The sequence below is a fragment of the Anabrus simplex genome, chromosome 1 (assembly GCF_040414725.1).
Source record: "Anabrus simplex isolate iqAnaSimp1 chromosome 1, ASM4041472v1, whole genome shotgun sequence".
Taxonomy (NCBI): Eukaryota; Metazoa; Arthropoda; class Insecta; order Orthoptera; family Tettigoniidae; genus Anabrus; species Anabrus simplex.
The window spans coordinates 465,693,615-465,711,803 of record NC_090265.1 but is presented as its reverse complement, the minus strand read 5'-3'; the positions used below and the strand labels follow the sequence as shown (position 1 = coordinate 465,711,803).

Below are 18,189 nucleotides of genomic sequence, written 5' to 3'. Positions count from 1 at the left end.
TTTTGATACATTTTTCAGTCTTCATCAGTTCTATAAATGGTCAAAATATGAATTTCCATGCATGCAAAGATGCAAGCAAAAGCTAGTTTTAAATAAATCTATCCACTGCATTTCATCAAATTTGATGTGATATACACAGTATACTCCTGTATAATTGTAGAATAGCCTACGAATAAAGTGTACTGAAAGCAAATGCAGGTAGGGTCTGATAAAATTGGTTCTTCCATTTCTAATCATGGTAGTAGTGACACTTGCCTTCTCCTACACTAAAAAGTAGCCCTAAGAAAATATGTTGTTGCCTTAGAAGTTAACTTCCAAATAACCAAATAATTAGGATGTCCAATATCATGGTACAGATATTTTAAAGGTAATAAAAAGGAACAAACAAGTGAAAAACCATGTAATATATAGAAAGATAGGAACATAAATAGAAGTAACACAATGACAGGTCAGCATCAAAAGAAGGAGCAATAGAAAAGGAGACAAGGACAAACATGAAAACACTACAGGACAAGGTCAATCTCCATATGTTTATACCAGGTGGGCAAAATACAACTGCCCCACAAAATATTTACAATAGGACCGATGCAGGATTGACAGAAGATGCTGGAAATGGTTTCATCTGAAAAAAATGAAAAACTGAGGATCCAAAAGTCCTGTCTCCACATCACTCAGATACAACTGGCAGAACTCAACATGCAAAGGTTTATTTAGATGCTTTAACACATGCACAAAGTAAATTTGTAAGTATACAGGTCCTTTTTGATAATGTTTCAACATGACTATTTCTTACTTCTCACTTGCACAGATAAATGGCGTTGAGATTTTGTTGGACATCATTCCAGGCTTTTCTTCACTGGAGCAACGTTTTCTGGTGTTCAAATTCTTTTCAGATAGTTCCTGTTCTTATTTGCCACAGAGCCCATTTCATGCCGTTTTGCCACTAAGTTTTGCATTGCAGACTTTGCTGGAGGTTTTGCCAAAACACTTTCAGTCTTAAACTCTTGTGCAAACAGTTATGCACAGGATTTCCATAAAATCATGCTTTGTATAAAACTCAACAATCAATATGCACTGTTTAATCGTGAGCACCATTTTGTGTAGCATTCAACCGGTCACTAAACACGTCTGCTCCTCTCACTCGCTCATACGTAATGACATACCAATGTACTCAGGAGATGCGAGAGATGCGCATGCGCAGACATGTGACAGCAACCAATTGGTGCATCAAAATCACGCTGTCCAGCATTTTCTGTGATGGGCAGTTCTCCTGTTCATTAACAAGGGTCAGTTCCACATCAGTCTTATAAATATTTTCTGGATCAGTTTTATTTTGCCCACCTTACATCACAGTTTTCAAGCTTCAAAGAAGAAACTGTCTCACTGGAGGTTGAGAAGATATGAAAGTGGGAGAATTAAGAAAGATGAGGAAAGAACCAGTCTATTTGAAGATAGCAGTGTATGAAGATGCAGAGATTGCCCTTATCCTTTTGTCTTTTCATGTTTTTCCTTGTATCCTTTCCTACTGCTCCCTCTTCCAATGATGGCCTGTCATTGTATTACTCCTGTTATGTGTTCTTATTCATGTTCCTACATTTCAATATTCAAACAGTAATATTCAAATATACACTAATGTCAAAAAGTTTATAAACTCAGCTCTGGATTTCTCTATACAGTATATTCTTGAAGCTGGTACTTAATTGAGATTTATTGGATTTCTGATCTATTTCCTGCTGCAAGTATGTGTTAATTCTGATCTATTATACACTAAAATACGGTATTTAATCATTCTTTTTAGGTATCCAAAGAGTGATACTTGTAATATAATTTTTAGCATAAGTGCACCAAATATCAGCCACAGAACACCATCAGCTTGGATTCTGTTATATCGTTCAAAGCATTTATGAACCTTAAAAGACTCTGTTGTCTTTGTTATTGCAATCATCTTTTCTAAGCTATTGTTAACTGTAATACAAACTACTTTCTCACCTTTTTGAATGTTTGTTGGTTTAGACCAGGGCCATCCAAAAAGCAGCTCCCCGAGTGCTAGCACTCTAGCCGCGCTCTAAGCCAGTGCTCCGAGCGCTTTGGGGGAAGGTAGTTTTGGTAGTGGTGGGAGGAGCTTGGCTGGCTGACCAAGCGATATGCCCACCACGCTGAAACAAGCAGCTGATCCATCAGTCACTAATCTAGTCCAATGCACTTTGTTGACAGCGTGTAACTAAATCAGTTTCGCAGTTGTCATGATTGAACATCATACAAAAAAAGGAGTGGTGAAGCAGCAGCCTTTAAAGCAGAAAGGGAAATTTCATTTTTCTGTGTAGCTTATAAAGGGCATGACAAATGTTTAGTATGCCGCCAAGATTTAATGTGTTAAAAAAATCACAATTCGGAACGGCACTCCAGTGCCAACCACAGGGATGATTACGGTGATTTGACAGATGCCAGTCACCAATCAAAGTTGGAAGAATTGAAAGAAAATTTCAAGCAGCATTATTCTGTAAGTATTATTGTTTTAATTTTAAAATGCTTGTTTACAAACGGGAATGAAGAAATGATTGAATTATCTGAAGAACACTAAAATTGTGACTTGCCATATCTGACAGGCGATTGAGAAGAGTGAGGTTGGTGGACCCATTTTACGAGCAAGCTACAAATGTTTGCTGTGAATTGCCAAAGCCGGGAAACTCTTCACGGAAGGGAATTTAATCAAGCAGTGCCTAATGGACGCGGCAGAATGTATTTGTCCTACGGAGAAAGTTGAGAAATTTGACAAAATCTCTCTTTCTCTTCAAACTGTGGCTCACAGAATAGAAGTTATGGCCATTGATATGGAACAGCAATTAATGGAGAAGGCAGCAAATTTTGTATCCTTTTTTATCGCCCTCAACGAATCAACCGACATTGCAGACACAGCTCAGCTCATTATTTTCATTCGAGGGGTGGATGACTATCTTCAGTGACCCATGACACAAGTTATCAAATGTGTATATTGGACTTATCCTGTTCCTAAATGTTCAAAAGATAGACTATAACAAGTTTGCTGTGACATATGAAATGACCTTCATATTTCAATGAGATTTTACCTTATTTTATACAGCATGCTGGCAGAAATAATCCTAAGACTAGTTTATTAGCATGCTAATATGGTATCAAATAAGATTAAATTGAATTTCAGGCTGTGTGCATTACATGGGATTATGGGATTTCATTGTGCAGATCTTTTTCATGTTTGTAAACTAATTGGTTGTTAATGTTCATATTTTAAAATTTTGTAAATACCAAGATGACAACCTAAATACCATACTAATTTACTACCTCTGCCTTTGTAGAATAGAAATTATAGCTATATGCATGAGGGTATGTTATCCACTCTATGTCTGAAATATGCATAAGTTATTAAATTCATTTGCTGTTTTACAGACTCCCGCTTCTCGCTACCCTGGTGTCATGGATGACCTGGTGTTTTCTGGAGCAGGCTCAGGATGCAATGCTGATGATGAGGATGAATGCACTCCAGCCTTTGACAGTGGGTCAGGTATATACTACACAAGTAGCTTGTACAGGAGTAAAGAGATTTAAAGCATGACTCCTTGCTTGGGATGTTGTGGATGTTGATCTTTACAAAGGAAAGATATTTCTTTTGTATCTTCTCTCATCCGCATCTTTCTTGCAAGGAATTGTTGCTGTATATCTTTACTATCCAGGATACAAGACTGAAGTAATAGCTTTCAAATTAACTTTAATATGTTCAGCATGCAGCATAAGTGTTTGTATAGAATAGGTAAAAAAATAATTTGTACAAGAGTAATCGCACAAGAGGAGAGGGCAGAGTTCTACAAAATATTTTTATAGGCTTATATTTCTGAAATGAATAATTGACCCAAATCATCATCATCATCATCATCATCATCATCATCATCATCATCATCATCATCATCATCATCATCATCATCGTCGTCGTCATCGTCGTCGTCGTCGTCGTCGTCATCATCATCATCGTCGTCATCATCATCATCACCATCATCATCATCATTTCTTCTTTTCTAGCTGACACTAGGTGGGGGCAAATATGGTTCCTCTCCCCTGTTTTCTGTCTCTTCACCATTCCTCACCCAACATTGTATTCCAGTCCAGATTCCATTATCTTACACTATTCTTCACAAAGTCCATCTATCGTGATCTCAGTCTTCATCACCCTCTCTCCCTATCATCTGTCCTTCCAATGCTTCTTTTTGCATTCTTTCTCTGTTCATCTGCTTGAAATGTCCAGACCAAATATAGTATTAAAAATTAGAAAAAGTCACTTTTAACTTATTATAACTAAATACTACAATCATCCTTCAACATTTTAACCAGTGTTGAAGTCTCATTTAGTAGCTCAATTAAAGGTATTCTAGAAAACAAAAATGAAACGTAATGTCGTATGGCTTTTAGTGCCTTGAGATCCCAGGATGGGTTCACCTCGCCAGGTGCAAGTTTTTTTATTTAACGCCCGTAGGTGACCTGCGTGCCATGATGAGGATGAAATGATGATGAAGACAACACATACACCCAGCCCTCGTGCCAGAAAAATTAACCAATGATGGTTCAAATTCCCAACCCTACCAGGAATTGAACCCCGGACCCCTGTGACCAAAAGCCAGCATGCTAACCATTTAGCCATGGAGACTGACTTCTAGAAAACAAACAGTACTGCAAAGATCATGCCCATACCCCTAAATATTGGACAACGAACACATCTTGATGTATATTCTCCTATTAAAATGTTACAGAACTTTATTAACTGTGTGCTAATCAAGTGTTATAGCAAAAGAAAGATTGGCCGGTCTGATCTTGATGAGGGCCTGTTGGGAGTTGTATTCACCATTCATTGTTGACTTGAGTACTGTACCATTCTGATACATTTGCTATTGACTTTATGTCATACCAGACAGACATGTTATATGGTGACAACTATTCTGGTAAAATTTGAAATGAGTAACTTCCATATGAAATGTATCAATACGAAATATTGTACCAAATTTGATGAAACGTTTACAGACAAGAATATGTATAAACATGAAGCAACCACTCCTAAATAGTATGTCAGTGGTCAAGAATCAGCTGATGATGATGTTGATTTAGGATGCCCTTCTACATCAACCATGGTGTTCACATAATAATATAATTAACAGAATAATATATTCTAAAGGATATTTGACAGTCTGAAAATTGGCAGAGGAGTGAAATACAGTATTTCTGTTAGTTTTTTTCATGAGATCCAGACAGAAAAGGTGGGAATGTGTTGCACTGTATCCAAGTTCACCTCATGGGTAATTATGTAGGATATGCAGGACCACAATTTTAATGTCACAGTCCACCAAGAACTTTAGGATCATACAAATGGAGTCAAAATTCATAACTTGTAACGAAACATACGAGGGTAGATCGGAAAGTAACGCACAATCATTTTTTCTCACCTGGTATTGCAGTTGGAATGTTGAAATTTCACGACGATACAGTTTGAAGTTTGCGCTACTGAGGGTATTTTGTTTCCATGTGCAGCTCTAGCGAGAGAAGCCTGAACCACAAAACAAACATGGCGCGCATGTTACTGTTGTCCACGTGTGAAGAGCAGAGAAGTGTAGTTCGATATTTGTGGGCCAAAGGGCATACACCGAGTGAAATTCGCAGGGATATGAGCAGCGTGTATAGGGACGAATGTCTGGACCATAGCAATGTCTTCCAAGAGGGCCGTATGAAACTTAGTGATTCACCACGCCCCAGACAGCCAGTAACAGCTGCTTCAAGTCCGCAGAATGTCTGCACCATTGAGGCAAAATTTTGAACGACCGGCATGAGCACCTCCGAACCTTATCGCAGACGGTCAACATTTCATATGGTGCAGTGTACAACATTGCTCATGACACGTTGAAATTCTGTGGAGTTAGTGCTCGCTGGGTGCCTAAGAACCTGACAGACAACCATAAAGGCCAGCAAATGATGACAAGCATGGATCACTTAACATGTTACACTGCAGAAGGGCATGATTTTCTGAAAGGAATTGTTACTGGTGATGAGTTGTGGGTGTACCACTACACACCCGAAAAAAATTGAAAGTGACTCAGTCTGCTAGGAAAGTGCTTGTGACAATGTTCTGGGACATGTTTGGTGTGTTATTGGTGGACTTTGCTGAACACAGGACCACTCTGAATGCTGCAGCCTACATTAAAACTTTGGTTAAGTTGCATCATGCCCTTCATGACAAACGCCGCAATATTAATGCTGACGGTGTCAAATTTCTTCATGAAAATGCCCATCCCCATGTTGTTGCTCCTGTTCGTGAGAAATTCACCAAATTTGGATGGGAGGTGCTCCAGCATCCACCATACAGTCCGGACCTGGCACCGTCAGACTTTCATCTGTTTGGTCTCAGAAAGAAATTCCTGGCCGACCAATACCTTGTGACAAATGCGGAAGTGAAATAAACAGTCCGCAGGTAGCTATACTCCAACCAAACGGACTTCTACGAACAGGCAAATTGAAACTGGTACCACGATGGGAGAAATATGTTGAGAAACTTTGTGACTATGTATAAAAGTACGTCAAAGATGTAAGTTCATTTTTGATTTGTTTGGTTTTGGTACATATTAAACTTTTTGGGAAAAAAATTATTGTGTGTTACTTTCCAATCTGCCCTCATAGATTTATTACATGTAAGGCTTTTCAGACGTTTGCTCTCTATAAAACCAGGCCTGACACTAGACTCATCAGAGTGGTATGTGTCAAAAATGCTGAAACTGAAGTTCAGTAATCGCAGTGAGCGAGTAAGTTTTTTACGAGAGCAAAAATGGCTCAAGAGGTAAGTTTGATATTTTAAAAAAGTTAATCATCATTAAGACTTGGGAGACTGTAAATTTTAAGTCTCATTTAAATTCCTGATCACCTTCCAGTCAGTACCCCTCCTGCAAAATGTCCCACTGATAACAATCTCTGCTCCCTTAAACGTCTCCCATGTTGCATTTACCCGATCGCACACATCTCTAATTATGTTGGTACCTATACCTGCTTGCCTTATCGTTGGTACAAACATGTAAAACTACCATCTTCTTCTTATCCTCCTCCTTCCCTTCTACTTTCATCAACATCTGCCTTAAGCTAATTCCTGGATAACACTCCATCCTGGTTCCCTTTCCTCCACACATTTAACATCAATGCCACCTACCTCACTTGATCCCCTCCTGGTCTCCCCTATCTTTTTTAATGGCTGCAGAGCCTACTTCATCCTCCCTTTTCTCCCTGTCATAACACTGTTCCACCTCCCTTTATCTTCCCTCTACTCTACAATTCCCTTTACTACCTTTTCTTCCCTTTCCTCCTATCCTCTACTCCTCTGCAACACTTCCCTCTCTCTCATCTTTTTTCTGCTGTTCAACCTGCAGTAGCTCATACCAATTTCTCACCAAAACCTGTCCTGAATTTTGCCTCTAAATACTCTCTTTAGCCTTCAGTTTCCCTCCCCTTAAAACATTAGCCTAACTTTCTTCTACAACTTCCCCCTTTTTTCCCCTACCTCTTTATAGCTACTGTAGAGTTGAACAATCAAAAATTGATGCACGAGAAGTTTCAAAGTCCTGTATTGGGTTACATCGTCCTTGGGTTAAGACAGTGCAGCAATAACAAAAAGTGATGCAACTCACTAATTATTATTAACAAAATGTCCCTGATGAAATATGACTGTCAGTACAATATGCAATTGTCTGCATACCAGAATGACACAAAAAATCCAATGAAATGGATGACATACTGCCACAATGGTTAAATAAATATGTGAAGTGAGGGGACACACCTGGTAAGTGAAGCTCAATGTGAAGCACAATTGTTAGTGTAGGGGAAAAGTACTCAGTTAACAACCAATGAGATCAAGGATTTGAATACTGGTATTGGCCTTTTTTTTTTTGGTGGATTCCATTACTCTAATATGTAACTGCACCATTTAACAGTCTTTGAATTTCTACTCTGAATGCTTGCAGTGAGCACATGTTTATTATCACTTCAAAGGACTGTTATAGAGATGTAAATATGCTACATGTCATGCACAGCAGGGAATAGCATTACAATATTAACCATGTTCATGCAAGTGCCAGTCAGCTCCAAGGAAGTTTACTTGCCTGTCAAGGTGAGAACCAAGTTTCAAGTCCTACTCTGCGTATTACTTTTTCTTCAACTTTTAGTGTGTATTTGTATTCATTGCAAAATCTGGCATTGTGCTTTTAAGTATGTCAGTCCTGAAAAGGACTATTTGAGACATGACTTAATACCCAATCCAGTATCCATCAGCTAGAACAACTTGTTGAAGCCAATGGGGAACTGAGTCAACAAGCTTCCTAAAGTATTCTTCGTTGAGTGCAATCACCTCTTATGTGTTCAACTTAACGGCCCACAAAGCATCATGCAAACATGGGGGAAGGTGAGGCCAGTGTTTCTTTATATGGTGTTTCCACCTTTAATGGGGTTGAAGTCTGGAACTCAAAGAGCCCAATGTAATCAATGTAATCCTGCTCAGAAAATCAGCCCTGAACGTGATTTCTCACATGGAATGGGGAGTTGTCTTGCACAAACTGTATTACCTCATCTGGATAGTGCTCTCTCACACTTGGAACTGACAATATTCTGCAGAATGTCCAGAATTGGTCCGTTGTGATACGGTCATCTAACAATGAAGCACTCCAGCCACATCAGACAATAACATGACATAGGTATGCGGACATTGTGTGAACACTTGGCTGTATATCTTTTGTCGCATCGGGCTCTCTGTGATCTGTAAAAATGAACCAGCCTGACCTCTGCCAATAGAAGGAATTCTCATCAGAGAAGATCATATGACCCCAATTACTATTTAACTCCATCTTGGCAAAGGTGCGCCGATCGACCATCTGTTCATCGGAGAGAATCACTTTTGTGGTAGCTCTTCTGCAATGGAGTCTGGCTTGTCATAATTGTTTACAGACCATGTATGGATATCCAGGAAAATTGGTGGTCTGGATGAGCTCCACCGAGTTTAAGGGCAAGTTCTCCTGTGAAGTTTTAACTAAACTGTTTTCTTCTTCCCTAGCAGAAACCCTGACACCTGTCACTGCTGTATCAACCTCTGAGCTGCCCTAGGTAAAATGCCACACCAAATCACTGCCTAAAATTGCTGTGTTGGATGAGAACCAGAATTTGCATTCTTGACATGTGTGAATAATGTGCCATGTCAGAATGGAGTAAAGCATTTAGCATTAAAGTTAGCTCAGTCAGTCTTGATGTTTTCATTACCTGACGTCATTGTGGTGTATTCATTTGTGAAAGAAAAAAAATATTCACACCAGGATTCAGACCTTAGCTGTTATGTAAGGCACAAATTATTTAGCCTACAGCTGACACATTGCGCTACATGGGAGCGTGCCATAAGCTTATAATTTCATAGTGCTGTATGTAAGTGCATGTTATGAGGAGGGAGAGAAGGGAGAGAGGTGGGAGTAGAGTCAGAGCAACTGACACAATGAGTGTGAACTAATGACCGTGTTGCAAAATGCATCCAGCTGACTGTACAAAGCCAAACATAGCCAAAGTAGACTTTCTTATATTTCACGTCCCTAGAGATGTGACAATTATTTATTGTTCATCTGTACACTGAGGGAGACTTTGATTCCTGTCTTCCATGGGAATCCTAATTATCTTTCTCAAACTCTCCAACTCTTCCATCACACTTCTTAATGCACACCCACATCCACGGTACCTATACTTGCACTCCTTAACAAGTCTTTACTCTTCTTTTAAGAAAAATTGAAAATCAACAAAAATAAAATAACATATTGTGCGATTTAAAAAACAGAAATCAAAAGGAAGAAATATTGTCTAGGCTACATGACACGACAATCAACAACAATAAAGAAAGCATAACAGAAATTAAAACTGACATTAAGTAATGAATTTGAAAGGATTATACAAGAATTACATGACAGTAAAGTAGGTGAGTGCTATTAAATAAAATAACTAACTACCCACATTCTAAACTGTACTTAAGAGTATTAAAATTGCCCTTAAATACTGAAAAAAAATATCAAAAATAATTTCTTGATAATTTCTCTCAAAACTATGCCTGAGACTTGAAATACAAATATTGGGATAAAGGAAATGGTTTATTAATTTTTAATCAACCATATACCAACAGTGGTATATTTTAATATGAAGATTATTAGGCCTAGTTCAATTTTTTGTCTGTCTCCTGTTGATTTCTATTCATTTTTACAATGAAATACTAGTTCCAGGCTAAGAATTACAATAACACCATAGCTTCTTCACATATATTTTATTGTCACTATTTTCCATATAGTTACCAGTACAAAAAAGGAATGCAAAAAAAGAATGACTCTCAACTACTCCAATGGATACACATGAACACTAGCTACCAACACGTAAACTTCATATAGATCTCTTACAACTACAATACACAAGATGTATATATATATATAGTTTTTTAAATGAGAAAATAAACTCAATCCAACATCTCTATCTCATCCTTGGCTTTGACATAATATGAAAGTGACTGAGGTAATCATGATGCTGATAACACAATTTCTTCTGCAGGCAGTCCCTGTGATTAATAGAGTGAAATTGTTGTTTATAAGGTCAGTTGGTGTATTCATTTTGGTGGGCTGGGCAGACTTATATATAACAGCACCTTCTGGCTCAGTGAGGAAAGCAATGGGAAACTACCTCACTCCTCATTTCTGCATGATGCTCGACAGTGATGGTGGTGATTATTGTTTTAAGAGGAAGTACAGCTAGGCAACCATTCTCTATATAACATTAATCAGAGTAAAAAAATGGAAGGGATCCGACAATTCGATAAATGAAGGTATTGGCCAAAGAAAGACTAGAGCCATGAAGGGCGTAATAGTATCAGGGTTGGAAAAAAACAAGAGTTGACCAAGGAGGGTCAGATAGGATAGATGAAATTGAGGAGCCTGGCAAAAGTAAGTGGAAGCAATGCCAGGTCTCAGCTACTAAGGGCCCTGTGGTTGTCAACCCACGCTCCAAAGTTCAGACCCCACAGGGGGTTGATGCCCGACAGTAAATGCTGATTTATTGAGTACCCAACAAGTCTTCAGGCTGAGGACTAACATTTCATGAATTATGTGAAGTTAATGAAACATTACATCTCTTCTGCTTCCTTTTTCCTCATTCCTTGTGGTTGACACTTTGTGTGGATTTGGCCTGGTGCCTGGTTTTACAGCCAGATGCCCTTGCTGATGCCAATCCTATGTGATGGGATGTAATTGATGTTGCATGTATCTGTGTGGGTTAATGGGTTAATGGTGCGGTGTGGTGTATTGTGTGCAGATATAAACACAAACACACAGTCCCCAAGCCAGAGGAATTAACCATACACAGTTTAAATCCTCAACCCAGAGAGAAATCAAACTCGGAACCCTCAGATATGAAGGCCACAGTGGTGACTATTCAGCCAAGGAGCCAGACTGTAATGAAATATTACCGTACATAAAGTAATTAAACTATGAAATGTTATGTCAAACCATGATAGTATGGTGATAGAATGGGATGTATAAACCGGTACTCATATCTACATCACCACCTCAAAACCTGCTTAGGCTCAGTCTCCAAATTGTTCATTGATGGTACTACTGGGATGTGTTATAAAATCTCACAGAAAATGTGAGATGAAAAAGGCCTGAATGGAGTAATTATTTGTAGTTCCAGTGGCAGCTCGTGACAATTTTCAGGGGGTTCATAGCAAAATTTTTGTTCACACCTGAAATGTACCAAAGTAGAACGCAAATCAATACAAAACAACTTACTTAAATAATGGTACAACCACTGCATTTTTCTGAGATTAATCTGTGAGTGTACAACAAATCTAAAATTACCACTGCCAGGCTGACTGGCTCAGACAGTTAAGCGCTGGCCTTCTGACCCCAACTTGGCAGGTTTGATACTGCTCAAACACATCAGCCCCATGTTGGCAGATTAACTGGCACATTAAAGAAATCCTGCGGGACTAAATTTTGACACCTTGGCTTCTCCAAAAACCATAAAAGTAGTTAGTTTTATTATTATTATTATTATTATTATTATTACTACTAAAATGGTTTTCTTTCCATACCATGATGGTGCTGCGGTGATTTGAGGCGAGAAGAACGTGAGAAAAGAGCGACCGTGGCCTATAAAAGGAACTGTTGTATATTTCATCATTCGCTTTGGAGAGGAGTATGGAAAACCTTTGTCAGGACAGCGGACAGGAGAAGGAGACCAACCCCACCACCTCCTGGAAAGACACAGTAAAGCCGTGGCCACTGTTACCTGAAGCTACTCATCTCAGTGAAAGTAAAATTCACAGCAACTTCGCTACAATGCTGTAGGCTATTGTAGTGAATATTAAAAGATATGAACACTATTCTTGGTTTTACATAGCACCAAGTTCACCTAGGTATGACAACAAGCATAAAAATATTTGCATACTGGTACTACATTTACCGATACTCAAATTAATTTCACTGAAAACTATTCTCTACCTATAATGTAAAGCAAACTTCTTCCCGCGATCACGATCACCTGTTCAGAATCACCTACTGGCGAAATCTTTCGGCGATGTACTGCAATAGTAACTTCTGGAAGCTTTAGTTAGCAGTAACTGGGGAGGTGGTGGACCTTTGTGGTTAACTGTAATACTATCTCTGGTTTGAGGGTGTTTTAGATGGAAAGGCACATACGTTACCGTGTTCCTCGTTCATGGAGGTTATCTGTGCATAAACCGTGACGTCATCGGCATGTGCATGCATATAGTATTCAGGCTCATAGCACAACAGCCAGTGTGCTTCCTGCATTGTCAGTCAAAACGAACAACTGTCAGTGTAACAGAGCTTCGATGTAAGTCGAATGCTTGTAATCGATTGATTCAATCAAGTCAAAACAAAGGAAACAATATTGAACTATCCATAAATGAAACATGTAGGCCTAAGTTTCATGGGCCAATTGTAAACCAAACCAAGTTCTTTCCTTCTATTTTTTGCTCTAAGAAGTATGATTGGTATACAAATGCTTAGTGCATTTATAGTAATACATGTTGATAGAAACATACTAATATTGTTTACTTGTGATAAATACTTCCTTATATCAGCCATGCTAATTATGTCTTAGTTTTGACTCTTAAATTGCAACAATGTCCTGGTTTAGGACTTTTAGATTATGGTAACCCTAGCTGTGGTGCTATCAAGGTGGGATGCAGTGGACTGATGGACAAGGCTCTTCAACCAAATAGACAAAAAGTGACAAACTCCACATGACTGACAACAAAGCATTGTGGTGCCTATCTACAAAAAGAAGGGATGTCCTACTAAGAGTACCAATCACTGCCTAATTTGACTCCTGAACCACACCATGAAAGAATTCAAGAAACATTCTTGACCATCAGATCATGAGATCATCCAGTTAACCAAAAACCAAGCCAGATTTGTGAATAATTGCAGAACAACAATGCAATCCACACCACATGGTTTTTAGTTGGGAAGCGTTATGAGAAGAGCAAGACGCTACATCTCGTTTTCTTAGATCTCAAGATGGCATTTGATCATGTACCACATGACCTCATCGGATTAGAACTCTGACAACCTGGCAACCTTGGAATACCTTATGAACTGGGTACATCTCTTTATGCAGAACAAAAAAGTTACATTCAAATTGCTGAAGGAGTGTCCAATAACTTCCATGTCACAGTCAACATCTTTATGATCGATATTTTTATAGCAGACCTGCACTAACCTTTACCTTGGACCATTCTCTATGCTGACAACATCATATTAGCCACCAAAATCAAGCTGGGTCTCCAACATAAAATCCAGGAATGGAATGATCAGCTATGCAAATATGGACCAGGGCTTACAAAAAGATGATGAATTATAAGATGTCAGATCAAAGAGAAATTTGAACAATCCAGGCTGATAGTGAGAACGTGCTGCAAACAACAAAATTTACATACGGTACCTGAAGTCTTCAACTACTGATGATAGCTGACTTACCCAAGATCATCATCATCATCATCATCATCATCCTTTAATCGTCTCCAGTCACTTGGTTGTGGTACAAGAGCACTCTCCATCTTTGTCTATCCAGGTACATTTCTTCCTTCTCAACTTGGTGCCATTCCTATCCTCTTCCTTCCAAGTCCTACTTTACTTAACTGATCCACCATTTTGTAGGTCTGCCTTCTAGATCTTTTGCCTTCCAGTTCCTTTTCTAGCCATTTTCTTGTTATTCTCATTTGATCCATCCTTTTTACATGGTCATACAATTTGAGTCTTGATGTTCTTACGTTTTTGCTTAGCAACTGCTTCACTTGTGTTGGTGTATTATGATGGATCTCTTCATTCTGGATCTTATCTCTTCTTGTATTCTGTAGCACTGACCTCAGGAACTTGGTCTGCTACTATCTCTACTGTTGATCGTACACGTTTCAAGGGCATATGTAGTTATTGGCTCAAAATATACCTGATAAAGGGTTTTCTTTGTACTTAAAAGTATTTGGTTATCCCATAGAAGAGACCTAACTTGGTGATAAAATTGTGCTCCTTTTTGGACTCTGTTAGTGATTTGAGCATAGGACTTTGCATCACTAGTTACAATACTACCAAGATATTGAAAATGGTTATTGTTTTCTAGTTTCTCGCTGTCCAGCTGAATGTTAACCTGTAGGGCTTGCCTGCTGACTGGCATCACTAAATTTTTTTTGTGGCTGATTTTTAGGTCAAACTGATTAAACTGCTGGTTCCAAGTGTTTCATTTCTGTTGAACTTCTTTCCCTGTTCCTCCACAAATCACAACATCATCTGCAAAGATTAATGTATTGAAGTCCTCATTCTTCACTCTCTTCATTACTACATCCATCACCATAATGAACAGGAGAGGTGACAAAAGTGCTGCCCTGTTGCACTCCTTTATTTGTAGTGAATCAGTCAGAAGAACAATCTCCTACCTGGATACAGCTCTGCTAGTGGTTGTACAACATTTTTACCTTGTTGGTAAGATATACTGGCAGGTTCCTTCTTTCCAGACATTCCCATATTTTGTCTCTTGGCAAGCTGTCATATGCCTTTTCTATATCCAGGAAGACAAAGATGATATCTATTCTCTTCTCCCATTGCTTTTCCACTATCATCTTATCAGTGAAGATAAGATTTGTTGTTGTTCTGTTGTTTCTAAGCCTGTACTGTTCCTCTTCAAGCTGTGGCTCAATAATGGCCCTTAATAGTCATTCCATAATTTTCTCCATCAACTTAAGTCTGTGTGATAGAAGTGTGATTTCTCTGTAGTTGCCACATTTTTGCCTGCTTCCTTTCTTGAAGAGGGAGAACAAGGATGCCTTTTGTCCAGTCTTCTGGAATCTTCCCTTCTTTCCAGATGATGTTCAGCACTGTATAACCACTGAAGTCTATGAACCCAAGCAGCTTTGATCATGCCTACACTCACCTTATCTATGCCTTGTGATTTGCCTTTGCTCACGCTCTTCAGTGCATTTTCCACTTCTGATGAAAAGATAAATACAAAAATTCATGGTGCATGGATGAAGTGGTAAATTATAACGGGCATCACCTGTTATCAACGGATGAAAGATCACCTGAAATCAAAGATCTACCGTACACTCATTCATCACATTGCACTCCACGGTACTGAATACTGGCTGATCACTAGAGAAGTAGAATCTTTATTAGGCATCAGAAAGATGAAGATGATTAGATGGACAGCTGGCATCACCAGAATGGATAGCACTTCCAGTGAAAGGAAAAGGAAACAATTTGGTGTTCTCCCAGTCGAGGAGAAAATGTGAGGGGGCCATTTACAATGGTTTGGGCATGAGCTGCAATCAGGATTACACACCATTGCAAAGAAGGTTCATACCCTAGAAGTTCCTGGAGAGAGATCAATTAGTAAACCGAGGCAGCGATGGGCTGATACACTACATAAATACTGCAAAAGTAAAAAATCTCCACCCTGACATCGCCCCCAAGGGGAAGAAATGGAGACAGCACGCCCTTGTAGTAGACTCTACAATACACTAGGTGGAGCAAACACTAAAGCAAAGGAAGAAGAAATAGTTTGATTTGTACATTTTAAGAAATGGTGCCTGTAAGTAATGATAAGTGAGCAAGTGATGCTTGAGCACCTATTAATATAACATGGGTCTGAAGAAGAAAGAAAGGTCTTAGGACATCATTCTTCACACAATATTGTGCCATGTCAACTGGATGATACTTCATTGAAAGGTTCCCCCAGCAGAGAAGACAAGACCTCATTGGCAATGTAGATAAAAAAGCAAAGTCATCTCCATACAGACCATGAAGGCCCTAGGAGGGGTGGAAGGTAAAGGCTTCCACTATCTGTAACCTCGGCACTTGATGAGGTAGAGTGGTTAGCTCTACGCCCGGCCGCCTTTGCCCCCAGGAATTAACCTGGTACTCATTTTTTGTGTAGGCTGAGTGAACCTCAAGGCCATGTGCACCTCCAGAAGTGGAAATATCGTTTCTTAAATTTTACGACTTCCTGACCGGGACTCAAACCCACGTCCTTCCAAGCAAACCAAGCACGCCTTTACCGCCTCGGCCAGGTAGCCCCTAATGTAGATAAAAACAGCAGAAAGTTCACAAGAGAATTGTTTATTAGTGTCCTGACTATAAGGCTGCCCTCTATTTGGAGAATTGTTTCAAAGTGTACCAGTCTAAAATGCAATTTTAGGTACCCCTCATAATATTAGGTACAGTCATGTTTCATTTACAGAAATGCTTTCTTGTACCAAGTACATAACACTAAACTATGAAACTGTGATCACAAGAAACATTTTAACTTGGAAATTCATTTTAGAATGAGCTGAATTAACTGAAAAATTAATTTATATTAATGCATTTCAATGTGTCTTAATTTATGCACTGAAAGATCCAAATGTTCATGCTTGAAGATGATGTTCATGCTTGAAGATGGTCATATTTGAGGAATTTATATTATAGGATATTTATTTATATCCATCATACTCTACTAAATGGTGATAATTATGTATACTAATTACTGAGTGATATAATTTTGGCAGAAGAAAGAAAAATAATCCAAATCCATCCAACATCACCAGAGCTACAACAGTTTAAAGAGCATATCACATTAGAATACTCAAGATTTAAATGCCCTGTTTAAGTTCTGCTCATATCCAGTGAAAGCTGGCCATTTACATAAATCATCTTTGAAAGGTTAATCACTCAAAATATAGTGGTGAAAGTTCCTCTAAGGATTTATGAATATTATGAATATTATTGACTTGTATAAAAAAAAAACTTAGTAGTCTTGTTGGTACTTTTAACTGCAGCATAATATATGGTCTCTTTTATCCTTCATCTTATAAACCAGTTCATTCTCCAATTTATCTCCAGTATGCCATATTTCTGTATCCATTTCTTAATCTGACCAAGAAAATATTTTGCTACCATAAAAATATTTATGTTCAGGAGGAGATGATCTCATCACTCCCGTGTATGTGCCACCAACACGACCAACTACAACAACACCAAAATCTACTGAGCGGCCCTGCGATGATGAGGACTGCCCATCCACGGGCTCGGGGTCAGGTGAGATCTCAACGGAGGATAATACTCCTACCACTGGTGGGGTCAAAGGTAATCATCATAAAAGTTGAAAAATGACGCACTGCAACAGATATCCCAGCACATTGAATGCTGGCCTATGAGCACTATTCAGTCACGTATTCTAAATACATCTCACAGCATTAAGTGTTCCAAACAAAATTACATGCAATTATTTACACAAACTTGTTGATGTTTGAACCACTTTAGAACAGCATCTTTTATGATCCACCTAACCCCAAGTAGCTAACGTAGTTAGAAGGTTGATTTGCATGTTGCTTTATTAAGCCCTTGGTAATGCATTGCTAATAGAAATTAAATTTAAATCCTTGCATGACTGATGTCTTAGTTTGGCATAAACTAATAGTAAATCTTCATAATTATAGAACATACCTTTTCTTTCCTGTGTGAAGATATTTCTCTCTCTTGAATTTAAAAATTTATTTCCATCTTTAGTACATTTACTAAGGCTCCAGGAAACCACATTAATTAGTGAAACTGGTGAGAACTTCAGAAGAATATC

General features: G+C 38.6%; 1 protein-coding gene across 1 annotated transcript in view; it reads left to right on the top strand.

Annotated features, from left to right (window-relative positions):
* Positions 1 to 18,189, top strand: part of LOC136873743 (neurexin 1) — a 491,540-nt gene that overhangs the window by 433,300 nt on the left and 40,051 nt on the right. Inside the window, exons 20-21 of the mRNA XM_068227470.1 lie at positions 3,424 to 3,538; positions 17,535 to 17,714. Of these exons, the coding sequence (XP_068083571.1) occupies positions 3,424 to 3,538; positions 17,535 to 17,714 (295 nt within the window). The remainder of the gene's footprint in view (positions 1 to 3,423; positions 3,539 to 17,534; positions 17,715 to 18,189) is intronic.